The sequence below is a fragment of the Notolabrus celidotus genome, chromosome 3, assembly GCF_009762535.1.
Source record: "Notolabrus celidotus isolate fNotCel1 chromosome 3, fNotCel1.pri, whole genome shotgun sequence".
Classification (NCBI taxonomy): Eukaryota; Metazoa; Chordata; class Actinopteri; order Labriformes; family Labridae; genus Notolabrus; species Notolabrus celidotus.
In genome coordinates this window covers 29518369-29536780 of record NC_048274.1, presented here as the reverse complement: position 1 = coordinate 29536780, position 18412 = coordinate 29518369, and the positions used below count along the sequence as shown (strand labels likewise).

The 18412-nt window shown below is 38.6% G+C and overlaps 1 protein-coding gene across 1 annotated transcript in view; it reads left to right on the top strand.

Annotated features, from left to right (window-relative positions):
- kcnq1.1 (potassium voltage-gated channel, KQT-like subfamily, member 1.1) overlaps nucleotides 1-18412 on the top strand; it is a 55535-nt gene that overhangs the window by 25013 nt on the left and 12110 nt on the right. Inside the window, exons 5-10 of the mRNA XM_034679179.1 lie at nucleotides 880-976; nucleotides 7982-8110; nucleotides 11444-11554; nucleotides 12519-12614; nucleotides 12803-12919; nucleotides 13665-13803. Coding sequence (XP_034535070.1) covers nucleotides 880-976; nucleotides 7982-8110; nucleotides 11444-11554; nucleotides 12519-12614; nucleotides 12803-12919; nucleotides 13665-13803 — 689 coding nt within the window. The remainder of the gene's footprint in view (nucleotides 1-879; nucleotides 977-7981; nucleotides 8111-11443; nucleotides 11555-12518; nucleotides 12615-12802; nucleotides 12920-13664; nucleotides 13804-18412) is intronic.

Sequence of the window (18412 nt, the reverse complement as noted above, 5' to 3'; positions counted from 1 at the left end):
AGACGGGAACACATAGCTGTTGGCTAGGAGGCTCAAACTCCGCCTCTTAACGTCACACTATGCCTGGTTGAGTTCTGCATTTCCAATATGACTTCCGCTGTCAATTGGCTTCAAAACAGCGCTCAGGAACAGATGGGTGACGTCACAGATACTACGTTAATTTTTTTTACAGTATGATTTTACCCTGTTAACTGTCAATTTTCAGCCTGATATAACAAGAACTACCTAAGTATTTAACTGAAAGTTGCAAGTAAGCAGGGTCACTACTTAAACCATAAGACTTGTGGTATAACCTTCATCATCAGGGATATAAGCCTCAATCTAGTAGTAGGATGAGAAATCTTACTTGTGTACGAGTAATTTATTTTGAACAAATAAACAGTTAATTTGATGAAAGAATACAGCAACTGGGTAGGGGAAAATATCCCAGATGTTGAAAGTAAGACCCCTGTACAGTAATAAAACATTGTGTCATTGGCTAACTAACGTGAAGTAGAAACAGACACAAACATAAACATTAGTGCTTCCAAAGAAGTCCTCTATAAAATCTCTATTTTGCTTGTGCAAATATTTCTCCTTTTCTTTTGTATTTCTGATTTTTAAACTTAACTGTTAACTAGGAAGTGACTGAATGCTAAGATTAGCCGTATTCTGATGTTAGCAAATGGGCTTTCAAGTATGTTTTTTTAACATACAAAACAGTACAAGTAGAAAGTTGCCAGAAAAACACTCCAGGAGAGTTAAGTTTGTTGCAAACCTTATCTGTGCTTCATTAGTGGTGCCCTTTTCTTTTTGCCTTTCCAGTGTATATGTTTTCTTAATACCTGCATGCATTTGCTCTGTATTTGCTGTCAGCCAAACCCTTTTGTTATTTTCCAGAGGGATTCGCTTCCTGCAGATCCTGAGAATGCTCCATGTGGATCGGCAGGGAGGAACCTGGCGTCTCCTGGGCTCTGTTGTCTTCAACCATCGGCAGGTATACATTCACTGCTTTTTAAAAACACATCACATATCAGGCCCAAAGCCTCTGATAATTATTATGAACAAGCTGCAGGCTTTCTGTCAGGGGACTTGTAGAGTCTCATTGTCATATAGTGTTTTTCATAACTACATGGTGCTGCCCCCACATGGGAATGTGCTTTACAGTTAGAAGAATACACTGCGGAGCCGGAAGAAAAGAGCCACTGAGCAGTTTTGTTAGGGTCATACACTGCTCTGCTAGAGATGACTGCAACCCCTCCAGAGTATCATTCAGCAGAGACACAGGGGTGGTTGAGATTATCCCCACTGGCCACTGTAATTCTCTTCCATGTCTGTGTAAAAACACAGAGTGATGAAGGTGAACAGAGCGTCTGGGCTGTTGCTCAGCCAGTACTGCCCGCTGTGCTTCCTTGTATCGGCCTTGGCTGATGATCATATTGCTCTTGGCTGAAGCTGGTCATCAGCAGCCATTGACCTCAGCAGTAAAGAGAGTGACTGTCAGTGCAGGGTGATAATGGAGCCTTTTCCACACCGATTCCATCCAGCCAGCTACGGGGTGTCACTCTGCATGAAGTCAGATTTGTGACTAAAGAGGGCAACTTCAGAATGAGGATGGAAAAAACAGGAAAAGTCTGTCACCATGGATACTGATAGGTCATGTTGCCTGTTATACTGTTGTTATGCTAAGTCTCCTTGCAAGTTCAACCTTCTACAAACATCTCCATGGGCGCTATAATGTTTGATTCATCAACTGTTAATGCATAGAGAGAAATGTGTTCATGGATGTGAGGCAGAACATGTTCATTTAGATGAGACAAGTTCATGGTTGTTTTTCAGTTTTGTAAAGTGAACTTTCTGTTGAATCATCCATGAAGAAGTATGTTGGTTAAGTTCTCCACCATTATTTTTCCTATGACCTCTTCAAGCAAAGCAATGCCTACTTGCTGCATGGATTATCGCCTGTGGTCAGTTGTTTGAGTATGTTTTGAGGAGTTTCTCTCTTAACATTTTAACCCAGGAGTTATAAGAGATAGATGGGTGGCCAGGATGGGCCCCACTGAAATCTGACTGGCCTAAAATCACAAACTATGATTGGCTATTTTGTATCACTTTTTAAAGTTATAGAATTATACCCAGAGACATAACTACTTTTAGATACTTGATATGATCAGTGAAGAAACATAAGGTAAATAAGTGCTTTTTGTATCAATGCCCCCATTGGGCCACCCCAATTCAAAGAAAGCTTCAATCCATCCCTGCATTAACCATCTCAGATTGCTATATGTATTGCTTTTAAGTGGCCCAAATGAATTCTATTATTTTATATTATAGGGCGAAACACAAATCAATAAGAAGACGAGTCACAATCACTAGTTATACCACTAATTATGAGATTCACGTAGGGGCATGGAGCTGATCCCAGTTGACACTGGATAAGACATGGGATACTGCCTGTGGTTGCCAGTCAGTCCCAGGGTTGATACCAGCAGACAACCATTTACTCTACATATTGGAACCAACATGCAATTTAGATCTGCCATTTAACCTGGCCTGCATGTCTTTAAACTGTGATACGGGCCCCCAGGAACTAGAGGAAACACTTTGGACACAAGAATAACATGTACAGAGAAAGGCCAAAAGGGGATGGATAGATCCAAGAACCTCTTTGCTTTGAGGTGACAGAGTGAACCACAACACCACTTTGCCCACCATCACAGAATCATGTATTCTTATCAGTCATCTTGTGAACCTCTTAGACAAACTATCCACAGGTTTGGAACTTTATGTTTAGGCTAAAATCAAAATAAGGTTTTATAAAGTGGTGTTAGAAAATGAAACATCTGCATTGTTGTAGACTCTTTGGAGATGAAATAGACAGCCCGACCAAACACCAGTCAGTTTAAGATGGAACTTTATGGCACAGCTTCACACAAATGCTGAAATTAAAGGTGAGATTCTGAGTGCGTGATGTGCGACAGAGTAAGATTGACATTGGCAGGGGCAGGGTTATACTTAGTTCTAATTGGGCTTTAAAGGCTTCACAGACTTAGACGTGTCAGGTAGAGATAGCTTTTCTGTGAGAGCTTGGTTCTTTTTGCCCTTTTTTTGTCCTTTTTGCACTTTAGACTGCTTTATGGGCTTTGAAGCATTGATATGCTAAACCCCCAACACTCCTGCACAGGGAGAATATAGTCTGCTATCACACATAAGGCATTACCGTAGAGGTCAAATAGCCATCAACCAGCTGGATGCCAGTGTGCACTACTTAAAATATTTGTTCCTTGGTGATTTTCTAGTGTTTTGCTTTAGTCAACACAGGGCTTGATTGTTCATGCAGCCGTTCTCCCACATAAACACACAGAGCTGCAGCTTTGCTGTGTTAGCAGCTGGAGTTTTTAAAGGCAGTGGAGTTTCATTTACTCCAATCAGTAGCCAGTCTTCGTGTTGCAACTGCATCTAAATACACACTGAGCAGCAGTCTAGTGCTTGTGGCCTGTAAACACAATTTGCACAGTTGCTCCTCTCTGGCGGATTGGAAGCATACGTCTCCTGAATGTATTTGCCTGGTCACAGCAGCATCTATATCTACTAAACCTCTGGTAGTGACTTTAGGAAGATGCACTTGAATGCATTTAAAGCCGCTATATCCAAGAAATTTGCACTTATAAGCTGCAAGCAAGGTGTTAGTTGTAGGTGCTGCATGATCTCGTGTTCACTGTCGGAGTTCGATGCTCAAACTTTTAAAAACTGTGTTATGATCTGAAGAATTACAGACAGAATCTGAGCATCAACGCAGGATGTAATGGTGTAAGGTAATGCAAGGATAGGTTTGTGATATTTTAAGAGAGATGAACTTTCCCCAGATCGTTTTTTTTTTTTTTTTTGCATTAATCTTGTGCTTCTGCTCTGAAAAATTTGGGAGTGACAGTTTTGGGCCAAGACACAAATGAGAATTTCACTCATCAGGAATTCAGTCCACACTAGTGCAGTGGGTGCTCTGACACTCTGAGTGGCTAAACTCAGTTTAAATCATAAAATGAGGTAAGAGCAGAGAGAACTTCACTTAGAGAGAGCCTCCACAAAGAAGTAGTCCAACCACACTGCGACAGGATTACAGCCGAGCCCAATTAGACCTCCTGAGCAAAGCAAATCACAGACAGTTCCTCATTCAATCTGCAATAAGATGCTCCATAAATATTTGATGTACATCGAGAGAGATCAGCTGTCTAGCTTTCAAACGGATTTATAATGATTTAGCATTCATCTGAATTCAATCCATGTCCCTCCAGTGATCAGAGCTCATTTCTGAGAATATTTTAAGCTTAAACTTAGATACACTTATGTTCCTTTGTAGCTGCATAAAGCACCAAGATACTTTTTATGTCATTCACATCAGCAAAGGAATAAATGTTTAAATAATTAAATTCAAGTTCTGTTAATAAAAGAAAACAATACACTTATCCATCTGATTTTAATTAATGGAAGCGTTTGGCGTTTTCAACACTGAATCATCAGAGGAGACGCTGTAAACATTTCCGTCTAATTTTAGCCAAGGACAAAAAGACTCACATTGTCTCCGAATTTGACTTAATGTGATTTATTTAAGGCTAAAAGAAGTCATACTGAGAGTGGCAGTGTGTATGATTAATGATGCAACTTTGCAGAGTGGGTGTTTGTTCTGATGTTGTTTACTAAAGCAACACATCCCAACATGAATAATGTTCTTGTTTGTTTTCAACACAGTTCAACAAAGGAGGCTCCCCTATGAATTCGGCATATGGTCTTTAAAAACAATTATAACAACGGTTAAAACAACGAGAACAAAACAGTCCATCAAGGAGAAGTTCATTCAATTCTACAATTTTTGAAGAGCTGAGTAGGTGTTTTTTAACACTGTGCTATGTGGTGTTGTATTAATAGTGTGGATAATAGTATAGGCACTGTGAAATACTTATGATCATGGGTGGTGGAGCCGGAGTACTTTTATTGTATGTTTTTTTGTGTTTTGATAGTTTGTCAATTCTGACTGGTTTGTGTGGTTTCATGTTGTTTTCTAACTGGATGTCATCTTGCTGCAAGACAAATCTACCTACGGTTATGAATAAAGTAGCCTAACCTAACCTAACCTAACCTAACCTAACCTACATTGGAGATTTCAAACATACTTTCATGCAACATGACACGTCACCACTGCTGGAGCATTGACCTAACATTGCATGTTAATTTGGTGCCCTCAGCGGACAAAGGTTCCTCATTTTCATTGTTTATTTAATCCTGTACATGTGTAAATCTAGTTTTTTCCTGCATATTAGATTAGGAGATGGCCACCTCCACCAAATTTTGTAACACCTCCGGCACCTCATCAGAGTCTGATGGGAACACTGTTAAGGGCTAAGGAGGGGCGCTACCAAAATTTTCAAATTCGATAGGATACAGATATTTTTTTATGCACTTTTACCAAAACTCACACCTGAACCGATACCAACATTTCATACGGTGAATAAAATATTTAAATCTATCACCCTTTTAAAAAAGTATATAAGTAAAGCAAATTGCATGACTCAAACAGGACATTAATAAATGTATTAAGAAAGTTAGTTTAATGAAATTGAATTTTTTGTGCAAATATAGAATAGTAGTCCAATCTGAAGCTGAAATACCTTATTTTTTTCTTTAAAAAAAGAAGAAAAAAAAGGTCATTACAACACACTGAACTTAAAAATAACTATCAAGTTAAAATGTTAACTCAGTAAGAGAGATGCATTATAATTAGGCATATTGAAGTTTGACAAATCCTCTTTGTGACTCTTACAAATGTATTTGTTTCGAAGCAGAATTTTACTATGTTTTCACAGTTGACACAATCCCAGCTCTTTTTTTAAAGAAACTCGTAACCAAAGCTTTCATATTAAACCATATTTTTCTCTGAACTATGATGGGCTTAGGTGTAGAAAGTGATATTGTAAGAAAAGTCTCTAGGAAATTATCTAAAGTATGCTGCTTGTAAAAAGTGTTTGGTTAAGCCAGCATGCTTGAGAATGTGTTACCTCTCAGTCTGATTTCAGCCAGGAATAAACCTGAAAGTTATTTCACTTGCAGAAGAACTCATTCTGTCTTGATTTTTTCCATGAAAAATGTAATAAAAAGGCTCTTTTTGAAGGAAATTGTAATTTGTCTTGTCTGACACCCAGCCCATTTCAAGTGTTTCAGGCATTAACATTAAGAAAATGTAAACAATCAGTCTTGTCCCTGACCCCTCTCACCAAAACCAAGCACCAAACCTGGGGGGACAGGGGACAGGGCCTTCTCTGTCGCTGCCCCCACCCTCTGGAACTCTCTCCCCCAACACCTCAGATTCTCTCCTTCACTCACCAAATTCAAATCCGGACTCAAAACACACCTATTTACAAAGGCTTTTAAACTATAATTGATTGATTTTTTTTTCTTGTTTTGTTTTATTTTGCTGCCTTGCTTTTCTTTTCTTTTTTTTTTTTTTGCACTGTTTTCCTTTGCTTTTCTATTGTATAATTTTATTTTCCTGTAAAGCGCTTGGAGAATCTTTTAAAGCGCTTTTATAAATAAAATGTATTATTATTATTATTATTATTATGGTCCCCTTAGTTTATGTAGGTCACAAACAGACATCAGTAGTAATTTAACTCTGTGTAAAACTCCTCAAAGAGTGCAGGATTTTTTTTGCAGGCTATAACATGGGGAGAGCGTGTTTGATCCTCATAATCAGAAAAAACAATTCAGCCATCCAGGCCTCGTGCTTATAAGTTTAACCAAGCCCCCATTTGCAGGATTGGTGCCATTGTTTTGAGATGCAAATATGCTGTCTTTTATTACTGCTTATCTTGATATAAAATCAAAAGCAGCTTAATACAACTTATGTCACTTCCCTGTACCAGTATGGGCACAGAACAAACCTTTTTTCATTTCTTGAATCAGGACATACAACAATAAATTAATGATAAATCATAAGACAAATTTCAGGCAGATTTTAAACCAGAGTGATAAAAATACAGGGACAATTCCACAGCAGAGATGCTCAACAAAATGCAGAGGAGAATCTGGCTGTGGAGAAGTGGAATGAATACTGCTGAAATAATCTGAGGGAATGGAAAAGCAGTGAGTGAGGTCTGCAACCATGTGAGAGTGAGAGCACGGTACATATTTGCAGATACAGGGGGTAAACCGTTACCCGCTGAGGCCAAATTTGTAACTTGTTTTGCTGAATGTGAACAGTGCCAAGTGAGGTCAACCACACAAACACTCTTTGGTGAAAGACGTGACTCTACTTTTAATCGTGAAAAACAAGTTGAGCTTGGTGCAAAGTGGAGATGTGACTAAGCAAATGTTTTATCTACTGACCATGCAATACTAAGGCAGAGTTAATGTTTGTAAGGATAAATTAAAGGAGGAAGAATCTGTGAAAGCATTTTTGTAGGAGTCTTATTTTTTTAGATATGTACATTTACATTTATGAAGTGTGAGCACAGGCCAGGGAGCCAGGGAGGAAGTCAGAAAGTATGAAGACCTAGACTAAAATATGATCGCTTTGGTCTTCACGGGAAGTTTTTTGACCCTTGAGAAAATGGAATAATTTGAAACCATATCCTTTAATATGATAATGGTTTCCAAAGTGATAAGTAGCTACTGGGCTCAAAGTGAGTGTGAATCCAGTTTTAGTTCATATTCAAGCAGAGACAGCAAAACACTAAGAGGAAAATTCAACCATCACATTCACAGCACAGTTGCATGAATATTCACATCCATATGTCATAGTGCTGAAAACACAGCCACACTCTTAAGGCAGTTCACTTATCATGGGACTATGAATAAGGATTGCACTATTCCAGAATAGAATACAGAGATAGATAGATTCACAGATATTCTATTATTTCCACTCTTTATAGTCATGATCTATGTATTGAATTTATCCCCTTGATGTTATTGCTTTAGAAATATATCTTGTGCTTCTTTGTGTGTATTTCAGGAGCTCATCACAACCTTGTACATTGGATTTCTGAGTCTGATCTTTGCCTCGTACTTTGTATATCTGGTAGAGCGAGACGCAGAAAACACCGGGTTTGGAAACTATGCTGATGCTCTGTGGTGGGGAGTGGTAAGTGATCATCTGAATGTTTTTACTTGTGCGTGTGGAAATATAGTATTTAGGATTGTGTATTTATGTCATCACTTTTAAACGAAGTCCTCATATTGATAGTTAAATTTAAATCTGGTTAACTCAGTAATCACGAGGACTGTGATTGTGTTATGTTGTCTGTAGTTATATTTCAAAATGTAAAATTGGTTAACCTGTTCAAATGATTTGTCTGAAAATACATGCGAGATAATGCTACATGTTTTACACTCTCATACATATCCCTCCTTAGTTATGTCACTGTTAGCATAAAGTCTGGAAGTGGGCAGTAAATGGGGAGGAAAGCAGAAACTGACAGCTACCAGTGAAGATAAAACTCAGTTATCGAAACTCAATGTCTTGTTTGCTGAGCAGGACAAAAACAGTAGCATAAGTAGCATTTTTGTCTCGAGGAGAGGCTGTTATGGCTTCTTCTTATTTCAGTCCTGCTAAGCTATGCTAACTACTTGCTGTGTTTAGGCCTGTAATGAACAAACATTGTAGTTTCATAGATTTAGTGGGACAAAAAGATAACAGTTTTTCTACATGGCTTACATTTGAATCAATATGCATAATGTGCACACCATATGTTCACATTTTCTGTTGACTGTTTTTAGTGATATGAACTCCAAACATAACAATAATCAACAGCACATGAAAGCAAAAGGCGGCTGTTACTTTGATAGATCCTTACCGCAGACTTTATCAACATAAGTCAGCACTTCATTGCATTTCCTGGGTACACAGATATTAACAGAGGCTTATATAGAGAAATATATCATAAACATGTGATAATCCCTAATCCCTCCTTCTCTGTAAGCAAGTCATGACTGTAATATTTGTCAATCAGGCACGTCGCTCTGGTTGTTGTAGCTGCTGATTTTGATACTGTTCACCGTCCAAACCTTTATTTGGTATCCAATATATACAGGAAAATCTCACTATGATCTTCCACCGTTGGAGATCTGGCCAATCAAAGGAAAGTGGGCTTGCAGAGAGGGCTTAAAGAGACAGAGGCTAAACTAAGAAAGAAACTTACGTGAGATAAAGACGGAGATATTTTGTTGTGTAAATCACGTAAAAGCCACTACAGAAGTATCACTGAGGGAAATGTTAAGCCTGAAAAGGAGCATGCCTTCCAAGTCTTATATACATCAAACAGAACTTTTCACTTCACTGCTTTCAGTTGTATTTATTTTTATGCATTTTAGACTATTTATTATTTCAATAAATGAAAGTAAATCTGCTTTGATTCTTACATTACATTTGATCAGACACAGCTCTGCTACACTTAAGCTCCACCACTGAGCATGATAGTAAATGTATTGAAAGTTGTAATGACTCATCCGCTAAATATTGTTTTACTGACTTCTCGGTTTTGCCACAAGTCAGATTTTACAGCAAACACTGACTCTTTACAAGCTGTTTTTTGAAAGTGAAAGATCAAATACAGACGCTGTTTTATCTGTACTACTGTTGTTACAGTAGGAGTAGTGTGAAAACCCTTGGGCACATCCAGTGGGCCGCTAATACAAACAGAAAAAAACAAGTAGTGTAGAGAGTACGGCATGAAATTGTATTTTCAGACAATAAGTCACTACCCACACTGCTTCTTGGAAACTTCAGGGACACTGATATTAAAAACCATACGCACACAGCAGAGTTATTACAACTCCTCTTTTATATATGAAGGTTTACCTACAATATTTGCACATTGTTTACCCTGAGTTTTGGTAGATCAGGGTCCAATCTTTGACACTTGCGGTTTGTATTGAAAATGTTCTGTGCAAAGACGAAAGTGAGAGTCAGGGGTTTGAAATAGTGAGAGGGAAATCACATTCCTATGTGCTACAGTAAAGACTCAAAGTTTGGTGGACTCAAGTCAAACACAACAGAATTTGATTTGACAGCTGTCCTCTGTCATTCACAACATAAGTGAATGCTTAAAAAAATAAAAAACACATGTTTAATCAAGAACATAAACATACAGATTGCAAATGTTAACAGTCTTAATACACTTGGAAGTGTTCAAAAAATATAAAAACAACTGATTGTAATTAAAATGCAGTTATTTCAATCGCAGCATCAGCAACAGTGCTTTCACAGTAAGTAGATGACGCTATCAGCACTGTCACTGTACCATTCAAAGCACTGGAAACACTGCATTCACCCTTTCACAAACACACATACACTGATGGCAGAGACCGCTACGCAAAGTGCCAGGCTGCCCATCAGGAACTAATTTAATCTCATTCACACACCGATGGTTACGCCTTCAGGGAGCAACTTGGGTTTCAGTGTGTCGCCCAAGGACACTTCCATTCCCGGACCGCAGGAGCTGAGTATGCTCCAGCTGGGGATTTGGTGCCGGGGGAGATGGGGTCTGTCATGATGTTAATGGCCTGTTTGTGTAGAATGAATTCCTCTCAGGTTTGGCGGTAGGAAGCTTTTTTAACTATCCAGTGATAAATAGCAAATGCAGGTCCTTTCCATCTGCCACTAGAGTACAAGACTCATGCTCTCTGAAGATCAAAGGTAGAAATCAATCAGTTTTTCGAGGTGTCTGTTGCAGAAGAGAAGTGTTCAGGTACTGGGTCAGGTCCTGAGAAATGTGAACTCAAAGGAAAACAAAACTGGAAACCTGATCCACCACCTCTCCATTGATTCAGAATCACGTGAGGTGCATGTTATTGTTTCTTTTGGAAGTCATTGTTCTTTGGGTATTTTGTGGTGAGGTTCAAGTTGTCTGTCAGTTCATATAAACTGTGTTTTAACTCTGGTGCTGACCCATGAGTGTGATGACATTACATCTGTAAGTGGACTAAGCACTGTTCGTAACCTGTCATGCAGAGTCATCAATAAGCTGAGGTGTTAGCTTGTGCAGCACTTATATAATTAGCTTCAGTAGTCCTTTGTGTTTAGTGCTATTCATTACAGGTGATGAACATGTTATCCGTCACACCAGGTTAACATTAGCCTTGTCAGTGTGAATTTTGCAGCTCTATGTTAAGGTTAGCATTCACAGCTGTGCACATAGAGCTGCCAGCAGCCTTGTGTGCTCCATACTAGCTTGAAATCAAATCAAGTCTCAGAGCCTCATTTTGTGTGAAGTCCCTCTCTGTGGCTGATGAAAATAAATATTTTTGTGCAGTTAGTATTTGCTCCTGCAGCAATAAGCTTAACCAAATGTTAACATATGTTGGACAATTCCTTACAGGAGTGTTGAAACTGTCCCTAAGCTTGATTTGATGCACTGAGCTTTAAAACTGCCAGATTTCATGCCAGCTGTATTTTTTTTCCCCATTATTTCAAAAGGTGTCAGTGACTACCATTGGATATGGAGACATAGTGCCAGTAACCTGGATGGGAAAGGCCATTGCATCCTGTTTCTCCGTTTTTGCAATTTCCTTCTTTGCTCTGCCTGCAGTAAGTGGAAAACAATGAACCAGGGCATCTTTCAGGCTGATGTGCCCTAAATGTGCTCACACTAAAGTTAACGGTAATCCTAACTATTGCCAATTGTTTTTTCATGTTCCCTGCAAATGTGACCAGTTTAAAAAATCTCTGATAGAAAAAGGCTTATACACGGTACTGTCTCCCTCAGATGAATTCCAACTGATCTATATTCCTCATTGGTGTGGTCTGTGAAGTGACAACATACCGTACCTGATTTCTGCTGAAGTGTATGATTTATGTTTAAACCAAAAACATTATCAAAGTTGTCTTTTTAACCAGCCACTGCAAAGATTCAAAAGGGTTGTAGATTAGAAAAAAGTGATGAGAGCTTTATATGTTCTTTTCATTATCTTGTGCATTGGGTGTTGTAAGAACCTTGGTGATATATTCAATTTTCAATTAGACACATGTTGCTTTTAGACATTGACACTAAACTTAGGGAGTAAAAATGTCAGAATAATGTATTTTTTTATTATTGAATGTTCAACTGAATATATTTAATATTTTTTGACCTTTTGTTTGTTTTTTTCAACAATATATGCTTCTATTAATTTATCATTTTCAGAACAAAACAACAAAATTCAAGGATCATTTTGTGTACAAAGCAGATTTCAGACAAAGATATGTACTGTCACCCCTTCCCACAAGCACCGAAAAGAAAAAAATAATAAATAGAGTAAATGATAATAATAATAACAGCAATAATTGATCTTCTATCTATATAGCACAGATAAATGACTAATGTTGTTATGTTGGATGTATTAATTTGAGTTAATTAACAGGCTGAGTAATAGACGTTAATGTCTCCGTATTAAACAGCAGATTATTCCATCATTTTTGGTTAACTTTGTGTTTATTCCTGTCTCTGCTGCCTCCAAGTGTGTCGTTAAAACTGAATTAATGAGCAGTAACTCTGCTCTGCTGTTTTTCACAGGGAATCTTGGGCTCAGGCTTTGCCCTGAAGGTGCAGCAGAAGCAAAGACAAAAACACTTCAATAGGCAGATCCCTGCAGCTGCCTGTCTCATTCAGGTATTCGTCCATAAAAATACACAAACAGAACCACAACACAGCCAGGGGACTGAACTGTCTGCGAGCCCCAGCCTTATTACTGAGACCATCCTTTCATGTAACACTTACTTTTTGACTTGCATGGCACACAAGCCGGCGTGAAATTTGTCCTGTCCAACCAATATATTGCTTTCTTCATGCCCCTCCAGACATCATGGCGATGTTTTGCTGCCGAGAACTTTGATTCTGCAACATTCAAGATGTTTTTGAAGAAGAAATCCAACATCCCCACCTCCTCTCTGTCCACACCCAAGCCCAAGAAATCGGTTAGTAATCACTCTAAAGCTTTGCCTGTAACGTCTTCTTGTATTCAGACTGCACATTATTGTGGACATCAAGTTAAAACTAATTCTGCATGAAGCAACAGTTCTGCAACACTACAAACTCTACCTTCATAAAGATTTCAATATTGCTTATTTTCATTTAAAAGAAGTATTGATTTCATTTGAAGTCAAACCTCTGTAAGGGTCGGTCTCTAACTCATAAATGAAATAAGTCACTGACAAAAGAACAGGAACTGTCTCCTCACAAGGACTTTTATTTTGATTAATACTTCTATCCACACTAAAAATCAAAATATTGAAGAAAAATGAAGACATGCAGCCAAGACAGCAGCCAGGAGCATAGAATATTGATATTGATTATTCAATATTTCTGCTACTTAAGCTTAATACTATGCCCTCACTATTTATATAATGTTAACATGTCAGAAAGGTTCCCCAAAGACTTTTCAGTGCCTCTTCTTTAAACTTAAGATTTTAAAATATAAAATCATTATCATCGACAGTAGGAGGAGAAATGGAGAAATGTTTGACCATGTTTATGAAGTGATGATAAATTAGCACGTTTATGTATGTCTGCTTTTTTTGACAAACACAACCCTCTTCAAGTTTTCCTTTAACAAACGGTGAGTGGGATTCTGCTGTTGTGTCACTCAGGCGTCAAATAAATATACAACTTTATCAACAGGTGCACTTTCTTCAGCTGACATGTTTTCATTTCTTGGGGCAGGTGAAGATAAAAAAGAAGATGAAGGGCTCCGACAAAGACAACGGTCCTAATTCCTCAACGATTCCCAGCATCACCTACGACTCTGTATATGATTGTGGGAGGGAGATGAGCTCATATGTTTACAGCACCGTTGGCACAGGTAACAAAACTAGCTGTATGGCATGTATACATTTTGATGCAGTATACTGTGCTCCAATTCACTTTAATCAGTGAAAAAAGTGCAAAAAGTATGTGGACTTATTCAGAAGCCAGGATGTTGCATTAAACGAGGCTCATATGTTTATCAAAATCTAACAAGTCTTCATATTAAAGCTCAAAGTTAAACCTGTTTGCCTCTGATGCAGTGAAATGGTTTCATAAAAGTCAGAATAAATGCTTCAAGAGTCATTCACGATGCACGCACCAGTAAGAATGGAAAAGAAATGTGTAATGCTGCCCTGCTGCAAACCACATATTGAGCAATGATACGGTACAAAGAAAATGTTTGATTTAAGCATCCGTTTAGGGCTGAGACCACATGAGGCGGAAAGGACGAAGTCCAAACATTAAAGATGGACCATTAAAGATGGGTGAGCACATTGCAGAGATAAAACGTGAGGTTGCATAGATGAGCATAGACTCCAGTGGTGCACTGCTGAACTCAAAAAACTCCACACATCATTTGTTGCTGCTGGATCAATAGTGGAGGGCTGAGAGTGATATACAGAAGCAATCCAAACCATATCCTTTGTATCCTTCCAGTTTTATTTGAGGCAGCCTGACGGTTGTGCAATTCCACATTTCTCCATCAATTCATTTTGAATTTTTTCACAGAATCTCGGTCGACTTTCATTTTGCAAATGTCTTTGCCTTCAATGCTGTCACGGTTCTGCACACAGAGAAGTGGGCTCAAAAGCAGGACTCGCAGGGAGTTGAAAGCAATCAGTCATTTACATGGTTAAAAGTTCAAGGCACAGTTTGGCAAAAGGCTATCAGTCAGCAACAAAGCAGGCAAGGGCAAATCAGGCAGAAGCAGCCTGTGATCAGAAAGAGGAAGGCAGGGGGAAATAAACCAATGCTGAACAAGTAAAGCCAGGCTCAGACTATAAGAGTTTGTCAGCCAATGTGTCCCTGATTCACCCCTTCTGACAATGAGAGGAGAAATCTGATCTAAGACCTTGGCCAGTTCTGGTGTTGGGCCCAGAATATGTTGTAATCTGAGGGGTTTAAAGATCCAGTATAAAACCCCTTGAACTGCCAATACAGTCATTGAGGACACCCAGATCATTCAAAAATGTTTCATATTTAAGATTTAATATCTGGATGATCAAGGAAGTTCTTTCCAAGCTGTGACAGAAAAGCTAACAACAAATAGAAGTCTGCGAGAAGAAGATGCAGCTGACAGTGTTGAGACTACAGTGCTGGCATATCACTGTTGGCAGACTAAAATAGCCAGATTTCCCCCAACAATTCCTGCTAATAAAAGTTTAAACATGATGGTTGCTTTTTGCCGAAAAACATTCTCTGCCAGACTCAAGTAAGCCTTCAAACTTGTGGAAAATGTTATGACTCCTGTAGTATGGGCCTTGGACTGAGAAAAGGATCTGACAAATCTCTATGGAGGGAGGTCTGGACTAGATGCAGAAGAGCTAATGAAGAAGTGGTGGACAAGTGTAATGGCAAGTGAGGGATTCTGACTGGGAAAACTGAAACTAGATGTTAAAGCTGGTGTCTAAAAAGGCTAAATCATGAATGTGTCATGGTCCCAATAGGTAGTATAAATTTTAATTTGTCAAACATTTGGGTTTGTGATTAAATGTCTGTAAAACCAATGACAAATGCTCACTTCAGTTTGTGTGGTGCTAATTAGCTTATGTAGCATGACACCCTCTATACCTGAATGATACAAATACCAAACTTTCTCTCTCAATTTTTTCTGAATTTCACTTCTATTGCTTAACTTTTGCATGATAGAATTTCAGCCCGAGAACTGTAACATGCTGATGTTAGCATTAGGATGCCAAAGTAGAGTTTTGTCTATGCACAGCACATCAGCAAGCATGGCTGTCTTATGTCAGCTGTCTTGATAAAAACATAAATACTCATAAATACACAGACATAAGATCTGTCTGTGAATCGGAAAAGTTTGAGCTTTTTTGCTTATCCATGAAAAAAGGTCAACAACAAAAAGAAGGTGACGTGTTTCTTTTGGCGCTGTTACATAATTCAAGGCATTGTACAGCATCAACAAGCCTTTATTTCTTACTTTCCTGTTTTGAATAGATTGACAGAGTAGTTTTCATTAAAAAGAAAACTTTCCAGAGTTGCAAACACTCACTCAATACTGTTTTTGAGATGCTGCGTTTATCAATTTATTTCATATTTCATGTTTATTCATTTCATCCTTGATTGCGCCTCTCTTTTTTTCCTTTTTTTTTTTTCAGCATTTAACATTTATCTGTGAACCCTAGCTTTTGAAAAGATTTATGAGTCATTATTTTTTATCATCACTGCTGCATGGAGGGCATTAATGGATGGATGTAGATGAACAAAATAGTGAGATAGTGGGAGCAGTCTGTTTACAGTCCTCTCCAAAAAGATAAATATGGATACTTTTAGCGTGTCCATATTATGTGAACCACTAATTGGATCGTTCCCTTTGTTGTGCTTAGTTATATAACCTTTTCTTTAACACCAGCTGGTTAACTGAAGCACTGCCTGGATGCGTGACTGCAGCGCTGCCCCCCACATGTAACTGGAGATGGTTTTGCTTTTCTCTCACTGTTCAGAGTAACAGCAGAATTTAATTTGCCCAGTTTGAAAGATTTATGAATGCCTGTTTGCTTCATGTTCGATGAGAACCAGTGTCTCAGAGTTTCAGCTAAATAAACTCTACAGGTCGTACTGCACATGTTACATTTATCTTGTGCTACTTTAAAGTGTGAATCATTTAAATTGATTGCCACATTGCCATCTGGTGTGTAATTGCATTGACTGAACACACTCTGGTGGTGGGTAAGGAGCTGAGCTGCTCACAGAGATGTCAACCAGAGTAACTGTCCTGAATGGATTTTCAGACCACAGAAACCAAGTCTTTTCGGGGCTAATTGAAGTATGCTCTGTTATCTAAACCTTACATTGGTTGGACTGGTAAAAGTTAGAATAAGTACATTATTAAACTACTTTCACAGCATGGCTCAAAGCAGGACAAAGAAGAGGAGACCACTTGAGTTGAACTTAAATATGTTCATTTTATATAAATAAATCGAGGAGAAACTCAACACAAGGCACTGAAGACAACACATCCAAACAATGAAAGAAATCTCCACCCTGAAGCCTGAACACTGAACCCTTAACAAATGTAATGATGCCAGGTGTGCACTATACAAGGCATGGGTGCTGGGATTTAGATTAGGGTTGCTGAAGCACCCCTACATTTCATCCCAGCACCCCTAAAACAAATTACAGGGGCATAAGCACAACCAGATTTTTTTTAATTCAGCAGGTATTTTTTAAACATGTTAATCTTATATTATAGATATCAATTTGATGCAAATATAGTAAATCAGTAATATCTAAGTTAAATCAATTACCAAATCCATCCAGCCAGTTGGTTTCATCCAAAAGTCACGATCAGACTGTATGCACAGATAAACACAAGAGCAACAGGAAGCAGTGGGTTTCAGAGGCATTCAGCAGGGCAGCAAGCCACTAAAATGTGAAAATATTACAGATCATAGGTTATACATACTTCTATACTTCTGCAGCAGCTAAAGTTATTAGCCTTCCCTTATTCAGCTGGTTCAGTCCTCTGGCTCGCTAGCTATAGTTAGTTATGACCTGTGATAATGCAGCATCTTTTCTTTGGGTTGCTATGGCATATCCTTTTAATCTTGAATATGCAGCCAACACACCATCAACCACTACGACATCAAGGAGGACTTCATACCCTGAGTAACCAGCTGAGTGAACTTTAAACCACAGAATAAAACCTTGCTGTTCACGGTGCTTGGTGAAAGAAATATGGCTTAGAGGGAGTTCAGAAAGAAGTCATAACAGATAGTCAGTCACATAGTTGCAGTAAACATTTTTGGAAATTAAACTAAAACTTCTGCTATTACTACTGTTTGGTAGTTTATAAAGTATAACAAAAATCAATGCAGGATGCTGTTTGTAATGTGAAAATAAGACAGCCACCACACAGCGGAGCCAGTGTTATCCTTACGTTATTACAGAAAGGCTTAACTCTATAAGGTAACTAAAGAATAGGTCCCATCTCATATAGGCCTACTACACAGCTTAAAATGAAATGTCAAACTCACCACTGCTAAAGAACTGCTTGTGTGAGTCGTAAAGCTGAGTGAGGTGCCCAGCAATCTCCAAAATATCCACTACTGCCAAAACTATTGAGCCCTGTGTCATCGTTGACCACAGATAGGTTTTCAAACGATGGAGGGACCTTTCGGCATCAGCAGTTTATATGGGGATGGTGTGGAACAGCTTTAACAGCTTGTGCAGCTCTGGCTGTAGAGTTTTTGTCACAGACTGTGCATTAATTGGCACTGAAACTGATGAGGCCTTCTTCAGTCACAGGTGTCTGAATTACACATGGACACATCTCAAGCTGTGTGTTAACTGTAAAAAGTCAAAATCGCTCTCATAAAGTGCCCCTGTGGAAGATGGGAAACTGACCATCATAGCTTTTGCTGCACACATTATCAGATGCTGGAAAAGGCATCCAGGGATCACGCCAACGTCTGTGTATCTCA